This window comes from Lactuca serriola, chromosome 3 (assembly GCF_051521515.1).
Source record: "Lactuca serriola cultivar US96UC23 chromosome 3, Lser_US96UC23_V15, whole genome shotgun sequence".
Classification (NCBI taxonomy): Eukaryota; Viridiplantae; Streptophyta; class Magnoliopsida; order Asterales; family Asteraceae; genus Lactuca; species Lactuca serriola.
The window spans coordinates 34,184,914-34,205,733 of NC_136410.1; the positions used below are offsets into that span (position 1 = coordinate 34,184,914).

Below are 20,820 nucleotides of genomic sequence, written 5' to 3' on the forward strand. Positions count from 1 at the left end.
CATGCATCTAAAGACTATCATTACTTTAGAGTATTTTAATGGTTATGCCTTACCTTGCATGAACTATATAAGAGATGCATGAGGCTTGCAATTTTTGCTAAGTGAAACACTCTCTTCTTCTTCCTTTCTTCTCACCAAAACCATAAGTAGCAAAGTGTTACTCCTCTTGCTTTTCTTTTGAAGATCATTCAAGTCCTTGGTGGTTCAAAGTGCTTCTTGTGACAACCCAAAATTTCTATCTTGTACAACCATTCAACTCAATCAAAGTCAGACTTGTTTCTACTATCTTTTAGCATTGTCTAGGGTCTGTTTGAGCGTTCTAAGCCTAGTACATCCAAGGAATGAGTGTTAGGAAATATCTGCTAAAGTTCAAAACCGTCAAACAAGCCATAAACTCCACATCACATGAGTTTATGGTCGTAACCTCAAGGTGGTCGTAAAATCATGGCCTTAAGTATGATATTCCTTCATTTTTCCTTATTATTCACCATTTCAAGTGAAGAAACTCGAATTCTCTCTCAAGTATCATAAGGATCTTCATTTTTATCTTAAAAAATGTGAGTGTTTCATCCTTTGTTTAGTTGATACATCTCCTTAACTAGTATCGCCCTTTGATTTCATCCATGAAATTCATCTTTTTGGGTTAGATCTTCAAGAACACCAAGAACACACTAGTTCTTTGGGCCGCAATCAACCCTTTTTGCTTCCATATTGTAAGTTTCCTTTTCCTATACTTGCTATCTAGTAGAAGCTCTTGATTTACATCCTTGAAAACAACCAATTCCCATGAACAATGAGAGTTTACGGCCAGGAGCATCTCCCTTGGCCGTAAACCCTTATTAAGGCTACGAGTTTGGCCATAAACTCTTCTTAAGACTAAGATTGGGTCTAGAACCCTTCCTTGTTGCTTGAAAGACCTTAAAAACACCCTTTAGCACAAGACTTCATGATTTTACGACCGTAAACTCATAGGGCCATAAACCCATTGGCCGTAAACACCTTGGGCCGTGGACATCATGGTCGTGAACACTAAGTGTGGCCGTAAACTCCCTTATATGCAATCATATGTGGTTGTAACACTTCACATAAGTGTTTCCTAGTCCATAAGGTGGTTCCCTATCATGATTAGTTGTTCATACACTAATTATATCCATATATGTATCATTATATGCTTAATAGGATCCGTGTGTGCTCAAGTCTTCACTTGACACTTAGCATCCTACAATCTATCTTACATTCGCATCACTCACTACAGGTGAGTTCATACCCCTTTAACTTATCTTTTAAATGATTTTAAATGCTTTTATGGGGGGGGGGGGGTAATACAAGTAGAACTATTATAGTTATTATATCAATCACATGTGATTAATAACTATCAAACAAGTGGATTTTCTTATACTTCAAACTGTTTTATCAATCAAACTCTTCAAAACATTTCATAAACTGACATCAAGTCATTTGTTACCATTCAAATGGTTAAAACTCTTTTATATGTTAAACTTTTATTAAACTCTTTTAAACTTATATTTTGTCAAAATCATGTCTATATAGATATAGTTATATAAGTAAGGTTGAAAGGACTTAGGACTGATAACTCACTTTATTTCATGTTCCTTGTTTGGTTGTGAACTTAGGGTATCCGGTTATTTGTCCGAGTGTCGTTTGAATCTTAGTTATATATTATGTATATATGTATAGATATAAAAGTTCTTACATCAGTTCAGCACCTTTGGGTAGCAAAGGTGTACAAACATACTTAGACATTCAAACAACATTACTAGTAAACTATAATAGGTATAGTTTAGGGATTTACTACTCACTACTTCTTGTACAATGAAACATAAAAGAGTCAGTTCATTCATGAGTCAATACAAATTAACTTACTATTATGAGAAACAGGAAGAACATACTATGATGAGAAACTAAGAGAACATACACTACACTATACAAAGAGAACATACTATACACTAGAACAGAGAGAACATACAATACACTAGAACATACTATACAAACCACTATAATACTATAACATTAATGTGAGCCACTACTTCATGGCATGACAATCTACTGTTGTGTCACGTTTTGTAACCAGAGTATTCTGGAGGGAGAGCATGAATTTGTGTATAGATCTATGCGGGACTGACCATCCTACACCTTGCTGCTAGCTAAGTGGGACCTGCAGGTCTACGGGTGACAAATGTCATACCATTTCGACGTCTTCGAGCGTCGTATTTTACTAGTCGATCAAGTATGGTTACAATCATATCACATTTTACCTTAATTAACAAATTGGTTTAAGGTAGTTAGTACATTGGTAGTTACTTACATACAATACTACTGTACATCGTTATTTTCCCATTGCATTCACATTATGATATTCTCACATAAACGATAATGTAAATTATATTTTGGTAATGATAGTCATACTTGGGAAAGATACACACTTTTACAAACAAACAACATTTAGAACATTCGGGCCTTGGTAGAAAGAAGGCTACTTTTTAGTATAAAATATAGGATTTTCTAGGAAATACAAACATTTACTACAAACACTTACAAACATTTACATCAAACATTTTCATACAAACAATGACACTAAAATACTTATGAAGTCACCAGCTTTAATGTTGATCTACTCTTTCAAAATAACTTATATTCTCAGGTCACTAGTAGACAGGTACCGATAACCAAGTTTTTGAGAAGACGAAGCTTTCAAGACTCGTCTTTATTTTGATTATTAATTTTTGGTGTCTTATAAACTATACACAGAACACACTTTTAATGCAATGGATGATGTTGTTGCTTGTTTACTATTATGCATTGTTGTGATATTACACATGACGTCCTCCGCCCCAGAACGTTTCCGCCATTCAGGTTTTGGGGTGTGACACTTCTCCTTTAGTGCTTATTTGAGTTAAGCACTTAAAGGTTTAAGAAGTACTTTATACCAGAAGGAACTAGCATTCCAAATGCCTTAATCTTGATGGTGGATACTTGTAGAGAAGATCATGCTCTTTGATTTTTTTTTATCTTCATCAACACCCCAAAACCAAGTGGGTTCAAAGGCTTCAAATGTTATCTCTAAAAAATCATATGGTTGTTTTAATATCATTCTAACCTCTATAAATAGATCATAGTTGGTTTGGTTTTGTTATGAACTAAAAATAAATTTGTTATTTTTAAAGACTTCCGTTGCCATTTTTAGGAAAAACAAACTTATATTTTGTATCAAAACCCATCAGTGGTATCAGAGCCATCTTTTATATGTTAGAATGATTTTTTATATTTGATAATCTTTGGTTTTTGGAAAACAAACATGGATTTCTTTTTGTTAAGAAAAATCCATATTTGTCTTCTTTGGCAACTTCTTGGTTAAAATTGTTTATTTTTATATATAACCATTTTTCATGCATTTTGGTTATATAAACGTTGCCTTAGAAAAAACAAAGATTTGTTTGTTATAATATTTGATATGTTTTTGTGTATAAATTAGCCACTTGGACCTTTGTGTTGTGTTTGTTTGACATTTATTTATTCATAAGATGTAATAGATAAATAGGTAACTTTTTATTTGTTGATTTGTTGTAATAACTAGTTGTATTTCTTTTTAAATGTAACAATACGAAGAAATGACCTCCTTGAAGATAACTTAACCATTTAAGACCATATCCCAACCATAAGCTTCTACTTTTGGTTTTGGGCTTCATTATAGTCTTAATGGTTTAAGTGTTGCAACTTTCACAATATGTAGATTTGAAGTTCTTTTGCAAACAAGAGTTGACTTGGCAAGTGGGAGCTTGAAGTGTCTCTTAAGTCCTTTAGAAAGACTTAATAATTTTTGGATTTCTCACAAAAATTATTACTAGACATGACTTGGTTTATACGCATTATAATGCATGCTTGTGATATTTATTTTATGTTAAATGTATGTTATGTTTTATGTATGAAAATGGTTTTTACATGTCAAATAATATTTTTTTCATAAGATAATATTACTTGGAGTTTGAGTAAAAAATATTTAAAAGATAACATAAGATGTTTATAAATGGATATTTATAAAAACGTTTTACCAGTTACCGATTACCCATTTACCGGTTAAAACTCAATTTTTGGTTGAAAATAGTTTTATTGTAAAACTTATAGATACCCAACTTTAAAATATTTTAAATGTTTTAAAAGATGTTTAAACTTTATATAAACTCCATGTCTTTATAATAAATAAGGAGTTTTTATTAATAAGGTTAAAAATTGGTTTATAGCGTTATAACGACAAATGATAAAACTAGTGATTATTTTTTGTGTCGAAACTTAATATATGATATTAATGTTTTAAAAATAACGCAACATGTTGATATTATGTTTTATGCATTCCAAATGAAATTTAAAACATAAGTATCATCAGCGAAGTTTTGGTTTATCAAAATATGACTTTTATCATAAGATGCATAAAATTGAGTTTATAAAATAAAATGAGTTTATTTTACAAATTCATGAAGTCATAAGATTTTGATTGTTAAAAGAAGATTTAAAATAGTGATTTTATAACTCATCCAAAACTCCAAGTCTTAAATATAAAATGAATTTTTATTAAGATTATTATCGATTCTTAAAACCGATCTACGACTAAACTTTAAAATACAAGATTTTTGTTTATAATTGATCACAACTAATGGCAAATAAAATGAAGTTTTATTTGGCACCTAAAGAAGCTCATAACAAGTGATATGAATTTTACAAAAAGGTACATGAATTTGTGGATGCACATGAGACCATGTTTTTATAAAGTATAATTGTAAAGCATATATAAAACCTTTTCTAAAAATGCAAGCCATTGTCATCCTTTTGAAGAACACTCGTTATCATTTGTATGGTCTTAGTTTCACAGGGTCACCTGGTCACTAGGATTGGATTATGTTGTTTGGGGTAGTTTTGTAGTTTCTGGTTTCTAAAGGGTCATCTTGTCACTGGTTAGTTACAATACTACAAGTTGTTTCAAGTATGATGACTTGATCGGAATCTTGTGTGATAAAGGTCACCTAAGCATGAGAGGTCCGAGGAATAGATGGGATAAACATGCCAAGTTAAGCAATAGTTGTTTAGGATCCCATAATCTAGGAGTTACAAATCGTATGCAATTGGTAATCGCTACCTACCGAGTTTGATTAAGTTTATGGGATAAATGTCACCTAACCATTTACTTGTTTCATTACTTGGATCCTAGACTTTAATAAATTAATGTTTTAAGAAACAATAAAATATATTAATTTTTTAACGACTAGATATTGAAAATATTAAAAGAAACTTTGTTAAAACTCTGTTAATAACAATTAATACTCTTGCACCTTGCAAAACCTCTCTCTTGTTGAGTTTCAAGATATAGTAACATCTGATGATTATAATTTCTATAATTGGTATAATATCTTGAGGTTCTACTTTATGGATAAATAGAAATTATATATACTGAAAGATCCCATACCTGAATAACCTTTACAAGCCAGTCAGTCCGATCATGATACTTTGATGGAAGTATTATTGTGATGTTGTTGATGTGTTTCATATTATACTAGAGTAATTTACCTTGACTTGCAGAAAGTATTGGATAATTATGAAACATATCAGATGTCTCATCAAATAAAGAAGATATTCAATCAGAACACTAGAAATTGCTTCAAGTCTGTTCAGGAATTGAATAAAAGAAGTCTAAGAGATTGCGTACTCAAATAGACTTATAGTTCAGTTAAGGGAGATACGACATAAACCCATAAATCAAGAAAGTACCAAATGATTAGTATTGTTTCTATTGTGGAAGAAACTGGACACTAAAGGAGGAATTACCATCTTATCTCATCGAGCTGAAGAAGTCGGACTTGGACAAGACTTCAAATATCTATATGATAGAACTATTTATTTTTCCATCATTTACTTGAGTATGTTATACTTAAAGTGACACTAATAAATATTATGTGTTGATTGTTGGAAGAAATGATAAACTGATTACAAACGAATGACATTTCATGTTGAAGATATAACAAGTTTTGTTATAGTCTTTATTTAAACAATAGATGTTTTGTACATATTCTTATAGAGACATGTAACAGTTGTAATTCATGAATAAATCTGGATTTACTTATTGTTTAAGGGATGTTCACATTCGTGATCTGAAACAATGTATTATGTGTTCAAGAATATTTTCTCATAATGTTAATTATGAAGTAAATCTAAAAGCTTTCATTGGATTGATAGCTCTGATCAAAACACCTAAATGATCAAATGATATTTGATTGAAACTTATCTATGTCATAATCATCATGACTATATAAATAAGAAATACATATACCAACTTCAAAAGGATGGAATTTTTAAAGGCAAGTGAGCATGATTCATTTGATATATGTGGATCCTATTTATATAGGAAGATGATTCACAAGTGTCTTTATCTATTAGTAGTTAAAGAACAAAAGGATTGACAAAGAATTATACATAACTGATGTATGTAATCTTTTCAATCCATGAATAGATTTGGTGATAGATACTTAATCAATTTCACTGACGCATTTTATTCGTTATTGTTGAAACCTTTGATTTGCTTAAATTGTTTCATAGTGAAGATTGAAATGCAGCTTAATGAGATCATTATTAACCTTTCATTGTGATAAAGAAAATGAGTTATTATAGACCAAGTTTTCTTGTAACATCTTCGGAATTGTGGAATCGATTCACAATCATTCCGACAAAAACACTCACTCATCATTAGTATGTTTCTTGTTGCACAAGATCACCTGGTCACTTGGATCTATCTTTTGATGTTCAAGGTAGCCTTCGTATTCTCTAGTGGGATAGGAGCACTAGCTGAATGTTGATAGTACAAGTTTTTAAAGAGGATAAAGCATAGACCTTGCATTCTATTATATGATGTTTTAAAAGAACTAGATGTGTACCCGCGCTAAGCGGCGGCGATAAATAGTTCTTTTGGTGAATGGTTTCTTACGGTGAAATAATCATTAGGTTTTATTGTTAGTTATTATGTATGAAAAAAATTACCACTTTTAAATAAAATATTTATGTTTCAACCTTATATTTATAATGACTTTTTATATATTTTATGTAAATTAATCAATATTAATGTTTATTTTAAGAAATGTAAATTAATTTATATATATATATATATATATATATATATATATATATATATATATATGTCATGATTATGCATAAAAGGCCAAATAATTCGTATGCTTAGAGCATGTCGAATGATACCAGTATAATCCGAGAACAAGTCATTGTATGACTTATAGGAACATTCTAAAGTACTTGCAAAAACTAAAGAAATATTCCTAATCTACAAAGTATTTGAAAGAAAGCCATGTTTAAAGCTTTTACACATGTGCTAAACTTTCAAATAGATTGAGATGACTCTCAGTCATAATCGGGTGTGTCCTCATTACGAATGAAGAGAAAGTTACATGGATAATACTTCCATTTAGATTTTAATTATAGTTACATATCAGAGTTAGAGTACATTGTGGTTTGGAGAACCACATACAGAGATGCTTAATGTATAGTTCATTATGACTAATAGTAATCCCATTATGCAAGTATTGCTATTTAAGTCATATTTAAGCATCTATTCATTCTCAATAGTTTTCTTTATATATGAGTTATATATAAAACTCAAAATGTTTGTATTCGCAAAGTTTATACAAATCAAGTATAACAAATCTACTTAACTAAGTTCCTTCGTTAGCTAAAGCATGAAAGTCATAGGAACTTGTTGATATAAACATATTTATTTGATTGAATTTTAGTATTTGGACATTAGAACAGTACAAGCAACATATACTATAATGAATTGATATATTGGATATGAGTCTTTCATTTAATAATTGTTGTGTTCTATATTAGCATGTTTAAGTCCTTAAATAACTAGGTTATTCTAAATATCCATAGTCGTTCATAATTGTGGGAGCATCCTTGAGGAAAGACTAATATGAGTGGATTGGAGGATTCTCATGGAGATGAGAATAGCAAGAGCTGCTACCAACTTCATAGGTACTTGATTAGGAGAATAAGTATTAGACTTGACCCACATCAAAATCACTTTATGGATCGTAGTCATGAGTGATGTTTTGATCAAGGTTGTATCTTTGTATTCTTAGACCTGAGATACATATTTGGGACTTGAAGTATAGGAATCGTTGTGCTTTGACATGGTTTAACGTTGTTTCGTAAAAGGCAGTCATAAGGGTTATCGTTGGGTATGACATGAACTACATTGATGGGGATATGTAGTCGAGATGGGATTTGTCCCTCTTATTCGTTGAGAGTTAGACATCTAAGGCCTTACTAGAAGTTGAACACTAAATTAGATTGATGGCGATCCATATCTCATGTTCGACATGATGTTTGAGACAAAGTAATAATTGTTGATGTAGAGATGCTAATAATCAGGTGTATCCTATAGCTTGGGCAATTGTTAATGTAGAGAACAAGAACAACTGGAAATGGTTTCTGGGTTTGGTTAATGATGATCTTGGATTGCAGGGTGGAAAGGGTGTGTGTGTAATCAGTGACCAACACAAGGTAAAGTAACCATCTCTTTATTTTTCATTATTTACAATAGTGTATGGTGTTGTTAATTAACTTTTTTTTTCATGTTATAGGGTCTTGTTGAAGCTAGTAAGGATATTCTACCATATGTTGAGCACAGGCAATGTGCAAGGCATATCTATGCTAATTTCAGAAAAGTTTATAGTGGAGTGCAGTTCAGAAACATGTTTTGGGCAGCTGCAAAATCTACCACATAAGGAGATTTCAAGTTTAATATGAAAAAGATTAGGGCAATAAGTTCTGCTGCTTATGATCATCTCATGGCAAGGGAACCAACTTCATGGTGTAGGGCTTATTTCTCTACTGGCTTGGCTTGTGAGGCTGTAGAGAATGGGATTGCTGAGTGTTTCAATGCAATCATTGTAGACGCAAGAAAGAAACCTTTGCTGACTACGCTTGAAGAGATTAGGCTTTACATGATGGGAAGGGCTTTCAATCTGAAACAAGAGGCTGACAACTGGGTTGGTGAAGTTTGTCCTTCCGCGATAACAAAGATGGAAGAATTTGGAGAAGACACTAAGTAAGTATTCTCAATTGTTTTGTTTTTACATGTTCTATCTTATGTGTTTGCATCTTATGTTATGTCTTATATGTTTGTAGAAGTTGGCATGCAGTTCCAAATGGAGTGAATGAATATGAAGTAAGGAATGGGTTTCAAAACTATGGAGTTAACTTGAAGGAAAAAATTTGTGCTTGTAGATTATGGGAACTTTCAGGAATACCTTGTGTGCATGCACAAGTGGAAATATTGTACACCAATCAAGATCCAGTTAACTTTATAAGTAGTTGGTTCAGCAAGAATAATTACAAGGCAACTTATGATCAGAATATACACCTAGTTAATCGAAGTATCTTATGGGAAGAAACAAGATACACTAAGCCCCTTCCACCCATTGAAAGGAAGATGCCAGGAAGGCCTAGTGTTAAAAGAAGAAGACATATTTCAGAAAATCAAGACAAGTACTCTCGAGTGTCAAGCAAGGGTAGAACTATCTAGTGTAAAAATTGTCTACAAAGGGGACACGATAAAACATCATGCAAGAATCCTACAGTGGTTCCAGAACCTCAACCAAAGAAAAAAATGTGCAGGCCTAGGTTGGAGCCTGATTTGCTTAATTGGTCAGGAACTAAAACAGGATCTAGAGGTAGTGGAAGGGCTGGTGGAAGGGTTGGTGGAGGAAGGAGTAGAGGTGGTGGTAAGGGATCTAGTGGAAGAGGCAATAGAGATGGTGGTAGGGGAACTAGTGAAGGAGTCCAAACAAAATATGGGGAGGGTACTTCTGAGTTTCCTAAATGTGAGCCTGAACTTGTTGTCATTCCAAATGTTGAGAGTGAAAATGATGCAAGTCCAGATTTTCACAATCATATAAGCTTAACAATTGACAACTTAAGGAAATCTTTATACACTATAGAGGAGATCATGGACTATCTTGGACTCAGTGAAGCAGAATTACAACAAATTGAAGGTCTTGGATTGAGTGAAGTAGAAGTACAACAAATTGAATATGTGGAAGCTGCTATGTCACAAGTATGCTTTCTCATTATTCATTTTTGATGTTAAATCTTGCTAACTGGCCTTCTTGTTATGCTTGTTACAGGATGTTGGAATTGCTAGCCAAATAACACTTGAAGAACTCCCTACAAATCAAGCACTTGGAGATGAGGAAAGGATGAATGAGGAGGATGGCATAGATGAGCCAGGGATGGGTGAGGTAATGATGAATGAGGAAAGGATGGATGGTGAGAGAGAAATATCTATCACACAACAATTGAATCAAGTCAGAAGGAGGCCTACACAGAGGAGCAAAGTGAATCAAGTCAGGAAGAGGAAGCCTTCGGAAAGGATAACAGAGATCAAGTTGCAAAAGGTGGTAGCTGTCAAGAATGGAAGGGGGATGAGTTCATCCAACCCCCGTAGTCTAGATTAGGGTGTTTCTAATCCCTACTTTTGTTAAGAACATGTATAAAACTTTTGGGTTGGGCAAATGTTGATATCCCTTTTTGTTGATAAGCCTCTACTGTTGATAGACTTTTTTTGTTGATAGCCCCTTTTGTTTACATCCATATAAACTATAGGCTTTGGGCCCCTTGATCATGTTTTTGGGCATTTGCACAACTTGCCATAAAACTTGTTTGGCTTTGGTTAATATTACTACATGTTCTATGATTAACAATGTTTATGTTCCCTTTGGTTATATTGATTCCTTGTTTTATAGATTCCAGACATGCATTCATTACTTGTGCTTACAATGTTTGCTTATATGGATACTAGTCATGCATGATTCCGGTCATGCATGATTCCAGTCATGCATGATTCCGGGCATGCATGATTGACTCCATTATATATTAATTCGTTTGTGTATTAAGTCCATTATTAAATTATCACAATCATACTTTGATTCCATTCATTGATTACAATCAACACATTTAAAGTTCATACATAAACTAGATACTTCATTCATAATCATATGAGTCACAAGACACTACATTCATAGTAAACTAACAACCCTTAGTCATAACCAAAACAAACACAACCAAAATACATTAAAACAGCTTTCTATCCTACCAATCCATCAACATAACCAACAAAAACACAAAAGAAACCACATAGACATAAAGCAATGATTTCCATCTTCCTCCTTTCCACTGCTTGTTGTGCAATTGGTTGTTGTGCCATTGGTTGTTCCATAACGTCTCAAAAAATGTTTCCAGCATGTTGTTCTTGCCCAAACTCCCCAAACATTCGATGGTTCTCCAAAATGACATTGTTGTGTAATACTAATAACAGATCTGCACACCACTGGCTTGGTAGAGGAGGATCCACCCAACGAAAGTACTTGCAATCTTTGAGTCCATTATGGTAATTTGGGCATCCTATAAACCTTCTTCCTAGGTTTAGTGGATTCCATGAAGTCCATCTTCCTACAGGATCACCACAGTAGCACCTCTTTCTGAGACGATTCATTGACGATGAAGAAGACGAAGAAGACATTTGTCTTGGTCCTCCACTGCTCCTGCTTCAATCGTTGTCTGCTAGGGCACGAATGAAGTTTTCCAACATATTTAGAGTTTAATACAAGGCCATTAAATGACTCACCAACCACCTCAACAAGTCCTTGCGACATAAGCCAATTTAACCGGCTAAATGAAGGTCACCGGTAACATAGGTCTGAAATGTTCAATTTATCCGGTTTTCTTGGTTTTTTTGTTCAAAAAAAATGTTGGGACAAAAGTGTAACTTTTCCCAAAAGTTTAGGACTATTTTGAAGATTTCCCTTTCTGTTACAATTAAGTCACTATGTTTTCAGTTTGTTGCACTTATAATCAGTTGACCGGTTTGCTACAGGTTAATTGGTTGCTACTACTGACGTGTCAGAAGTGAAAAAAGTGGCACAAAAAACACTATGTTTTCATTTATTTATTTTTTTTGTGATTTTGACACTAAGTTTTCATTATTTCTAATTTTGACACTAAGTTTTCGATTTTCTCCAATTTGCAACTAAATGAAATAAACATATGCAAATACATAATTGCTCAATTTATCCTATAATATAATAAAATATATGTACAATAGATTAAAAGAAGAATATAAATGAAATAAACATATGCAAAGACATAATAGCTCCATTTTCTATACTTGGTTTTCTTTCTCTTTTCAAACTTAATACCACTATTCTCAAATGAGTTTTCATCACTTTCTTCTAACCACCCACGAACCTCAAAAACTATGGTTCACGAGTTATCATCGCTAGAGAAACTCACGACATGGGTAAATCCTTTGCCTTCCAACTATCTCAAAATGGTATTCACCTAATATTGGTTAGCATATACCTATCCAAGTTTAAACAGTGCACCAACCACTAAGATCAATATTTTCTTACATGAGGCAACATCAGAGAAATGAGGGAGGAGGGGCAAAAAGTTAGTAAAAGTATTGCATCAGTGAATAAGTGAAACCTAAAGGGTATATATTATGACAAATTAAGGTTCTATAGTCCAAATCTTATTGATCAATATAGGATAAACAAAAACTATATACAAACGAAGATTTTCATTGGTGGGATGGAATTTGGATATGTTTACTTCATTTATGTTGTAAATTGGAGAACATCGAAAACTTAGTGTCAAACTCGCAAAAAATGAAAACATCGTGACTTTTAAACCACTTTTTTTCGCTTCTTACACGTTATCATACAATGTCAGTAATTGCAACCAGATGACCTGAAGCAAACTGTTCAATTGGTCAGAATTGCAACCAATTGAAAACATAGTGACTTAATTGTAGCACAAAAAACGTCATGTCAAAATAAAAATAAAAAATAAAAAGTTAGTAACTTTTGTGCCATTTACCATATTTTATAGAAGAGTACATTACATGTATAGTAAGTTGGGATATTAAAAAATCTAAACACTATCTAAATTAACTTTAATGAAATAACCCACAATATGGATCATTGGTAAAATTACCAACATGTCCAGATAGAGTTGTATCGGAGTGAGTTCTACCTAATTATTAGTGGTTTCCCAACTTAAACAAATTCCATAATGTGTACCCACCACATTTCCGCAAAATTTTTCTAGCTCTTTGTAATATGAAAAAATGTCACTCGATGTTGAAGATATTTTGATCTTACAGGTATGTTTTGCTTCATTTACTTTTTTCTTTTATTATTACAATGTTAGCTACTAAAAACATGTACTTCAAAATGTGTTAACACTTTGAAATATGATGAATGAGTCTGGAATGTCCTCTTTTTATAAATCAGAATACATAAAATGATATTATGGATCATTAGTTAGTATTATATGTATTAGAGAACTAGTAATATGGTGTTAGAATTGCTTATCCCTTCTACTAAACCCACCTTCTGACATATCCGAATAAGATTTCTCGTGTACGGTATGCAAAGAATAGTATGGAACGCGATGAACTATCCGGAACATTGTACATCTTAATGGTGTCACATGATATTGATTATTGATGAAACTAACTATGGTGGATTTTATTACAACATGAAAGTGTGCAACGCTTCTCTAACCATGCCATGTATATATGGATTTAGTGCAATTATTCTTGTTAAGATTTAGCTTCGCGCAATATGTAAGGCTCTTTTCTAGTAGTGTTTCTTTAGTTGGTGTCAGGATATTCCTAACGGTGTGGAAGAGGACCCTTGCTTATGTATTACATGTTCTACAAAGAACTCATTATAGATCCACCAAACGAAGTAGAGGAAATGTTCTTCTAGGTTGATGAGTACGAGCTCTTCTTTGGCAAGAGGGATTTTGTTTTATTATCGACTTGGAGTTTAGTGATTATCTCGTGGTTACTTCGTTGGGTTATGAGTTCCAGTTATGGGTGTTTCCTTTGGTTAATGCAAGCAAAATAGTGAAGTTGCACATGTAGAGGAGGTATTTGAAAGAAAACAACCTGAAAAATTGATGTACATCCTGTATGAGTTTATATATACTTTCAAGATAACATAAATTATTTTGAAATTGTTGTTTTAGCATATTTGTGTTTGCTAATATTGTGGTATGTTAATTTTATATATGCGGATTTTGGAGACGTTTCTTAATAGTTTCATTTTATTTACTTCTTTTCCTAGTTTATTTTAGCATAAACCATCTCATTTTAGTTAGTCTTTATGCATATTTCCTCTTATTATTATTCTTTATCTTTAACCGGGTTCTTTCTAGTCTTTGAGTATGATTGCAGATTTTTAGAAGAATAATATGGAGCAGAGATGTTCGAGATTGCAGGATTCAACTGGACTTGGAGGACAATGAAGAATCATGGGCTAAAAGACTTATTGGGCTGATACAATCCTTGGGCTTGTTGGTGAAGTGAAGAATTGAATAAACATGGGATGAGCTTCAAAGGAGATGGAAGAAATATTTAAGTTTGCAGAATTGATTGATCGATCAAGTATTCGAGCTTTGGAGGATTTGTAGTAGTAAAATTGGGCTCAAATTAAAGAAAACTTGAAGATTTGTGGGCTACAATCTAAAGAAAGAGAAGTGGACCGTTGGGCTAAAGCAGTGCAGACCCAACAAATGGAAGTGGCCCATTCTCAGCCAGTTCATGCGGCCCGCACAAGAAAGTTACGCGACCCACGTGAGTTTTTGCAAGGGTATTTTTCGTGATTTTGCTTTTGGCTTCTATTTGAGGAGTTTTGGTGGGACTCTTTTCACACTTCTACACATCTGAAATTTGAAGGTTCCTCTAGAGATTTTGGAGCATTTTGAAGGCCAAGAACACATAAAAAAATCATCTTTTTGCTCTTGATTCTTGCTAGATGTTTGGTATAATCTACTATTACTTTGTTTTCTTGAGATTAGCCATTTTAGGCTAAACTAATCTTGGTTGACTTTAGTGAAATCAATTGAATGTTGAAGAAATCCATGAACTTGATCTTGAATCTTTACGAGAATGTTTTATGTTTTAACATCTTCTTGCTACATGTATGTTTTTATTCATGAGTTTAAATGTATTTGTAGTGATTAGTTGGCTAATTTTTTGATTAAGCCCAACATACATTTGGGCATAGCCCGACATACAATGCATGAATCACAGAGACATGTAACATCCTACATAACATACATTGGGCCTAGCCCTTCCTGACCCATGGGCCCAACCCAACATACAATGGGCTTAACCCGTCATACAATGGGCCTAGCCCAACATACCATGCAAGAGTCACAAAGACAACTAGCATATAATAGATCCTAGTGGGCTGGAATTGGTGCCTTCGATCCACGGGTATAGTGAGGAGACTCACCTCTCAGTTTGAACAAATAGTTGAATAGGTCTCGACTCTGAATATTAGCTCTACCTGTCACCTATCCATCAAATAGTGACCAACCTCAAATACAACTCAAAATACTCAAAATACTCAAAATACTCAAAATATCCTTAGGTCAAGCTTAGTCAAATCCAGATCAAATTCAAAAAGTCAAAAAGTTAAAGCTGGTCAACATGGCTGCGAACGCCCATCATTCCCAGCTTGTACGCTTGGTGTACACGAGCTTGACCAAAAATGTGATGGCTGACCACGAACGCCCAACATTCCTAGGGAACGCCCATCGTATGTGGTTGAGTTCCTTTTTTCTTGTTAAGAGCTTAATCCTTAAGCTCTTTTTCCCATAATCTAGATCTAGTCTTAGAATAACGTCCTTAAACATAAAGTTGAAACTTTATGGTTTAACATGGCCAAAAAGTGCCCAAACACCAAAAACCCTAACTACTTAACCCATTAAGAACTAGTAACTCATGCATGGGAGGAAACTAACAATCAAGATCACATTTTTATGGTTCCTAATAACTCCATAATGGATAAAGTTTCCAAGTTTATCCATTAGAATGGTCCAAACAACCTAGATCTACACTACTAGAAAAACAGCCTTTTACGACGCTCATTGCGCGTCGTAAAAGGCTCAGACGACGCGCAAATGCGCGTCAAGGAAGGCCCTGTCATAAAGAGAGACGACGCGCATTTACGACGCGCGTTTACGACACGCAATGTGTATCAAGGAAGGCCCTGTCATAAAGAAAGACGACACGCATTCGCGTGTCGTTACCTTACGACGCGCGTGTTAATGACACGCAATGCGTATCAAGAAAGCCCTTGTCAAGAAAGGCCATTTCATAAATGAAGATGACACACATTTTTGCGTATCATAATTTTAAATGTTTTAAAAAAATATTATTTATAGATTTACTAATTTTCAAATTAAATAATACATTAAAAATCTCATAATACAAAATAAAATACCATAAATAACAAAGATAATTCATTTCACTAATATGTTAAATACAAATATTTATTCCAAAAGTGAGTAAATGTTATAAAAAAATGAACTCATTTATATACAATTGCATCATCTAGCTTACTATGTGCCAACAACTCTTTGTGTGTTTACTTTTGCTTGAGTCTCGTTTCCTCCAAAGCTTCTAGCCATGCCAAAATATGATATCTTGAGTCTCGTTTCAAGAACCAAAATCACCTTCAATCACCCAATTAAACTCTAATGTTGGTAGACTGAGAGTTCCAGAATCAAGATTACATCCATCACCTTCAATCACCCAATTAAACTCTAGATCTTCTGTTGTTTGAAAGAAATTGGTGTTTGTAATCTATGAACAAAAAACGCAAAGACCAAGTTTAACATTTACTATATAGAAATAGCTATCAATCAAACAGAGCCAAAAGTGTTTACCGATAAATTAATGCCCCCTGCAACAGTTTGTCTTTGATTCCTCTGATTCACATGACATGATAACTCAGCAACAAACTCATGAGCTTCAGTAAGTTTTGAAGCATAATTATGTTTCATGTGAAGTACACCCCCTGGTCATCTTCCTTGTATCCAATAACTAAGTTAGAAAATAAAATTTTGGTCCAACATATCTTTTTTGTGAAGCATAATTTGCCCTTCCTCCAACATATCTTTTTTGTTCAACTTGTAGCTTATTCATATGTGCATCACAACTGATTTCTGCTCAAAACAACATTCATGAGTCAGTTGGGTGATAAAACAAGAGAGTAGTATTCTATATTGAATATTAAAAATAAATACCTTGCCATGTTGATTTTTGGTGACTCGTAATTTCTGTGTTATAGAACCACTGGCCTTTCCAGGAAGAGTATTATTGCTAGCAGACTCTAAATGCAGCTGTAGGAACTGTGTCTATGTGTGTGGATTGTAAATGAGACAATAAGTTAGAAAATAAAATTTCAATTTGGGACCTTCGTTGAATTTTGCAATTTTGGTCCCAAAAGCCATTCTACTTGGACAAAGGAACAAAACGTTATAAAAAGTCTCAAATAAGGACAAAATTTGCAAGAAACCAAACCAGATGTATATATATATATATATATATATATATATATATATATATATATATATATATATAGATATAGGGAGGGAGGGAGCAGATATAGTTTTTACCTTAGGCACTGCTGCATGGAAGATGAAATCTGTATAGACCTGGGAAGACGTGTTTGTGAATTTTGCTTTAATTAAAGTTATCTGTGGACTTCCAGGTTAGTTAGATAGGTTGAACATTAGGCTCAATGCACCACCCTCAAATGCAACAATTGGTGGATATGTATGCCCATTCTCCTCTTCTTCTATTCAATGTTCATGCATCAAAATAAAATCTTATACCCTTTTACCTTTTTCCCCTCCCATTGGCTTAAAATTGATGGGTATTGTGAAATTTGTTTTTTGGAATGTAAGGGTAAAATGAACAAGATCGAGTCATGTAAACTTAATTTATTTTTTCCTAGCAGTTCCCCAAGTGGTAAGCATCATTTACCCGGATCGAAAAAATAATAAAATAATAATAATATACTTACTAGGTGGTGGCGGTGGTGTAGGATTTGGACCGAATCCGTCTAATAGATCCATCATAGGGGAAGCACCAGGTGTAGGTATAGGTGATGAAAGAGTATCCAAAGCACTAAAAGGTGAGGGTGAGGGTTTATTATTATTATTATTATTATTGTTATTATTATTAATTTGAGTCAAGGATAAGAGATTAGATGTACATGACCTTTTTTGAGTAGCAGGAGCAGGAGCAGGTGGTGACCCGCTTGACAATACATCCAGCAGAACATTTGTACCACTTTTATGCCCATGCATTGTATTTCTACCTCCTGAAATCAAACACACACAAGTTTAACCTGATTAATCATCTAAAACAAACAATAATAACCTTCAATAATTCACAAAACAGTAACATACCAGTTTTCTTCTGTTCATTTGCAATTGTTGGAAGTCTTTAAGTCTCGATAGATTACTAGTCATTCAGCATTGTGAAGGAAGGCTAAGCCTTTTGCTGCCCCAAAAGCAATCATCAGTCTTGTTGGCCATGATAATGGCGCACTTGTTTATGAGGATTTCAAAAATAAGTTAACACTACACAAAATATGGTGTTGTTTAACAAGTTTTTTAGTCATTTAGAATGTTAGGAAGGCTAAAATAGTCATTTATAAATTTTTAATGTCTTTAATCTTTGGTAATCTTATTTGTATTAACAGAAATATATAAGCACGTTTCCCACATACTAAGCTATCAACAACCATATGTCCTTAGAAATATTTACAATAATGAAACAATGCTAGATCAGTATTAGCTTTGACATATTTGTGATCAAAGTACAAACATGACAAAATGATGAAGCACAATTGAACTGTTAAAAGGGCAAGAAAGAGAGAACAAGTCAAATATAATAAACAATTTTGACCTAGATGCTAAAACATAATGAGGGGATTGTCACCCTTCATCTCCCTCTTGCAATTACCACTAAATCACTAATAGTTCTAATACAGTTACCAAGAAAGGCTTTTTATGATCATTGTTGGTATTTAAGTTGGTATTACAACTATCATGGCTGAAGATGTCATATACTATTTGTTATGTAGAGTATTGAAGTTAGGAAAAAGGGGGGGTTTGAGACGTTTGACATAAAGAAAAAAAAAGATATATATATATATATATATATATATATATATATATATATATATATATATATATATATATATATATATATATATGGTAGGAAGCTGCATACTTCGAAAGAGGTGATTTTCAAGGCTTCCTCGAAACATGAACTCATAAACAAGCAATATGTGGTCATCTTCACAGCAATACCCAATCAATTTCACCAAATTGGGATGTCTGAGTTGAACAAGGAAATTAACTTCAGTCTACAACACAAAACGCCATTACAGATATGGATTAATGGTATAAGGAAGATAAAACAAAACAAAGAATTAGTTGCTGCATTGACAGAGAACTAGAGGAGCTTACCAGCCATTATTTGTGGCCTTGAAGACCCTCCTTGTTGAGAACCTTAACAGCAACAAGCAGAGATTTGAGACCAACCCGAACATTCTCATCAATATAGCCCTTGTAAACAATCCCAAAAGAAACAGCCCTTAAGTCAAAAAGAAATAGCACCTGTTATAATCTTGATCTTTTTAAACAAATTGTAATGATCGAATAACATAAATAATGGGAGCCATGGAACCATGAAAACCTTCAAGAAACCAAACCCACATAAAAATCCCTATCAGAAAATGTAAAATTTTACAAAAAAACGTAAATATTTCAATAACCTCCAAAATTGTATTCCTTCAAAACTATATAGGTTAAAATTGCATTTAGCTGCCATAGAATGTGTTGAATCAAGAATAACATACATTCATAAACATAACCATATGAAGGAGGTGGTAGAGGACGGACAAGCTAGGGCAGATAAGAGTGGAGCAGGGCGGTGAAGCAGTAGTGTAGGCCACAAACCACAAATGAGGCACGATTCTGTCTCCCAAAATTCTGAATTGATAAACTGTGGGATAGACAACGAGATTTTTTGATTTTTGGGAATGAATCAGAGCAGGTATCCTTAGAGGATTTGAGTTTAGGTGACCGACGTTTGTCTCGAGGAAGGGAGAAGAATCGGTAAGTGCCAAAGGGATATAGGAACGAGAAAGAATGGGAAATCTAGATATCGCTTTTCCAGTTAGGGTTTTACAGAGGAGAATACAAAAAGAATCAAAATCGAAATCAGAGGCATGAATAAAGGAGAAAGAAGAGCAATTTTTACAATACAAAGGAGTGCACCTTACCAAATAATCCTTCGATTGACTACAATTTGGAGTCAAATCGATATCGATTCAGCTAGATAATACCAATTTCGATTTCAATTTCATCTACTCCAAGTCTTTGTGGCCTATAAAACACGGTGTGTGGCTGATGATGGACAACCTGCGAGCTGCTGGTACGAGCTGCTGGTTTGTACCCAACGCTTTACCAGCAATACCTTCTCCCGATACGAGCTGTTGGGTTGAGGTCGCCTCAAAGAACCCTAAAATCTCTGGATCGAACACATACGAAGCGGATTCAATCACATAAATGGGCCCGGATCTTCCTTCACATGGGCCCCATGTTTGCCTTGTCTAATTACTGGAAACCATAGTTGAACAAGAAGGTCTGTGTCCATTATGCATTTTTCATTCAATAGTCAAAGTCTTGAACCAATCGATCATCAAAGAATTCTTGATAGTCATCAAGAGGGTTCAAATATGTTTCCTCTGGGGAAACGATTGGATCAAATCTGTTTCCTTTGGGGAAACGACTGGAAACCATATACGGATTAGGGTTTACAGAGAAACTGAGAAGGAGAGATTGAAGGTTGTCGGCTGGTGG

General features: G+C 33.7%; 1 protein-coding gene and 1 long non-coding RNA gene across 4 annotated transcripts in view; one reads left to right on the forward strand and one right to left on the reverse strand.

The window, feature by feature from the left end:
• Positions 1-8,822: 8,822 nt before the first annotated feature.
• LOC145095130 (uncharacterized) lies at positions 8,823-9,604 on the forward strand. Its single transcript, XM_079033064.1, has 2 exons — positions 8,823-9,127; positions 9,208-9,604. Exons 1-2 carry the CDS (start codon positions 8,823-8,825, stop codon positions 9,602-9,604), a joined length of 702 nt encoding a protein of 233 aa, XP_078889190.1.
• A 6,781-nt stretch (positions 9,605-16,385) lies between these two features.
• The window catches only part of LOC145091851 (uncharacterized), a 5,755-nt gene continuing 1,320 nt past the window's right edge, over positions 16,386-20,820 (reverse strand). Inside the window, exons 1-8 of one of the 3 annotated variants that reach the window (XR_013702306.1) lie at positions 19,423-20,820; positions 19,184-19,319; positions 18,355-18,448; positions 17,967-18,266; positions 17,557-17,738; positions 17,185-17,295; positions 16,825-17,103; positions 16,386-16,741 (exon numbers count right to left, since the gene is read on the reverse strand). The exon at positions 19,423-20,820 is cut by the window's right edge and continues 1,317 nt beyond it. This is a non-coding gene — a long non-coding RNA (uncharacterized LOC145091851). Of the gene's footprint in view, positions 16,742-16,824; positions 17,104-17,184; positions 17,296-17,556; positions 18,267-18,354; positions 18,449-19,183; positions 19,320-19,422 lie in introns of all 3 variants that reach the window. The other 2 variants (XR_013702307.1, XR_013702305.1) reach the window with 2 other exon arrangements.

Bases quoted from the DNA above. Each gene is read 5' to 3' on its own strand.
- LOC145095130 (XM_079033064.1), top strand. From the start codon at position 8,823: ATGAAAAAGATTAGGGCAATAAGTTCTGCTGCTTATGATCATCTCATG. The intron at 9,128-9,207 runs GTAAGTATTCTC...ATATGTTTGTAG, and splicing joins GAATTTGGAGAAGACACTAA to AAGTTGGCATGCAGTTCCAA.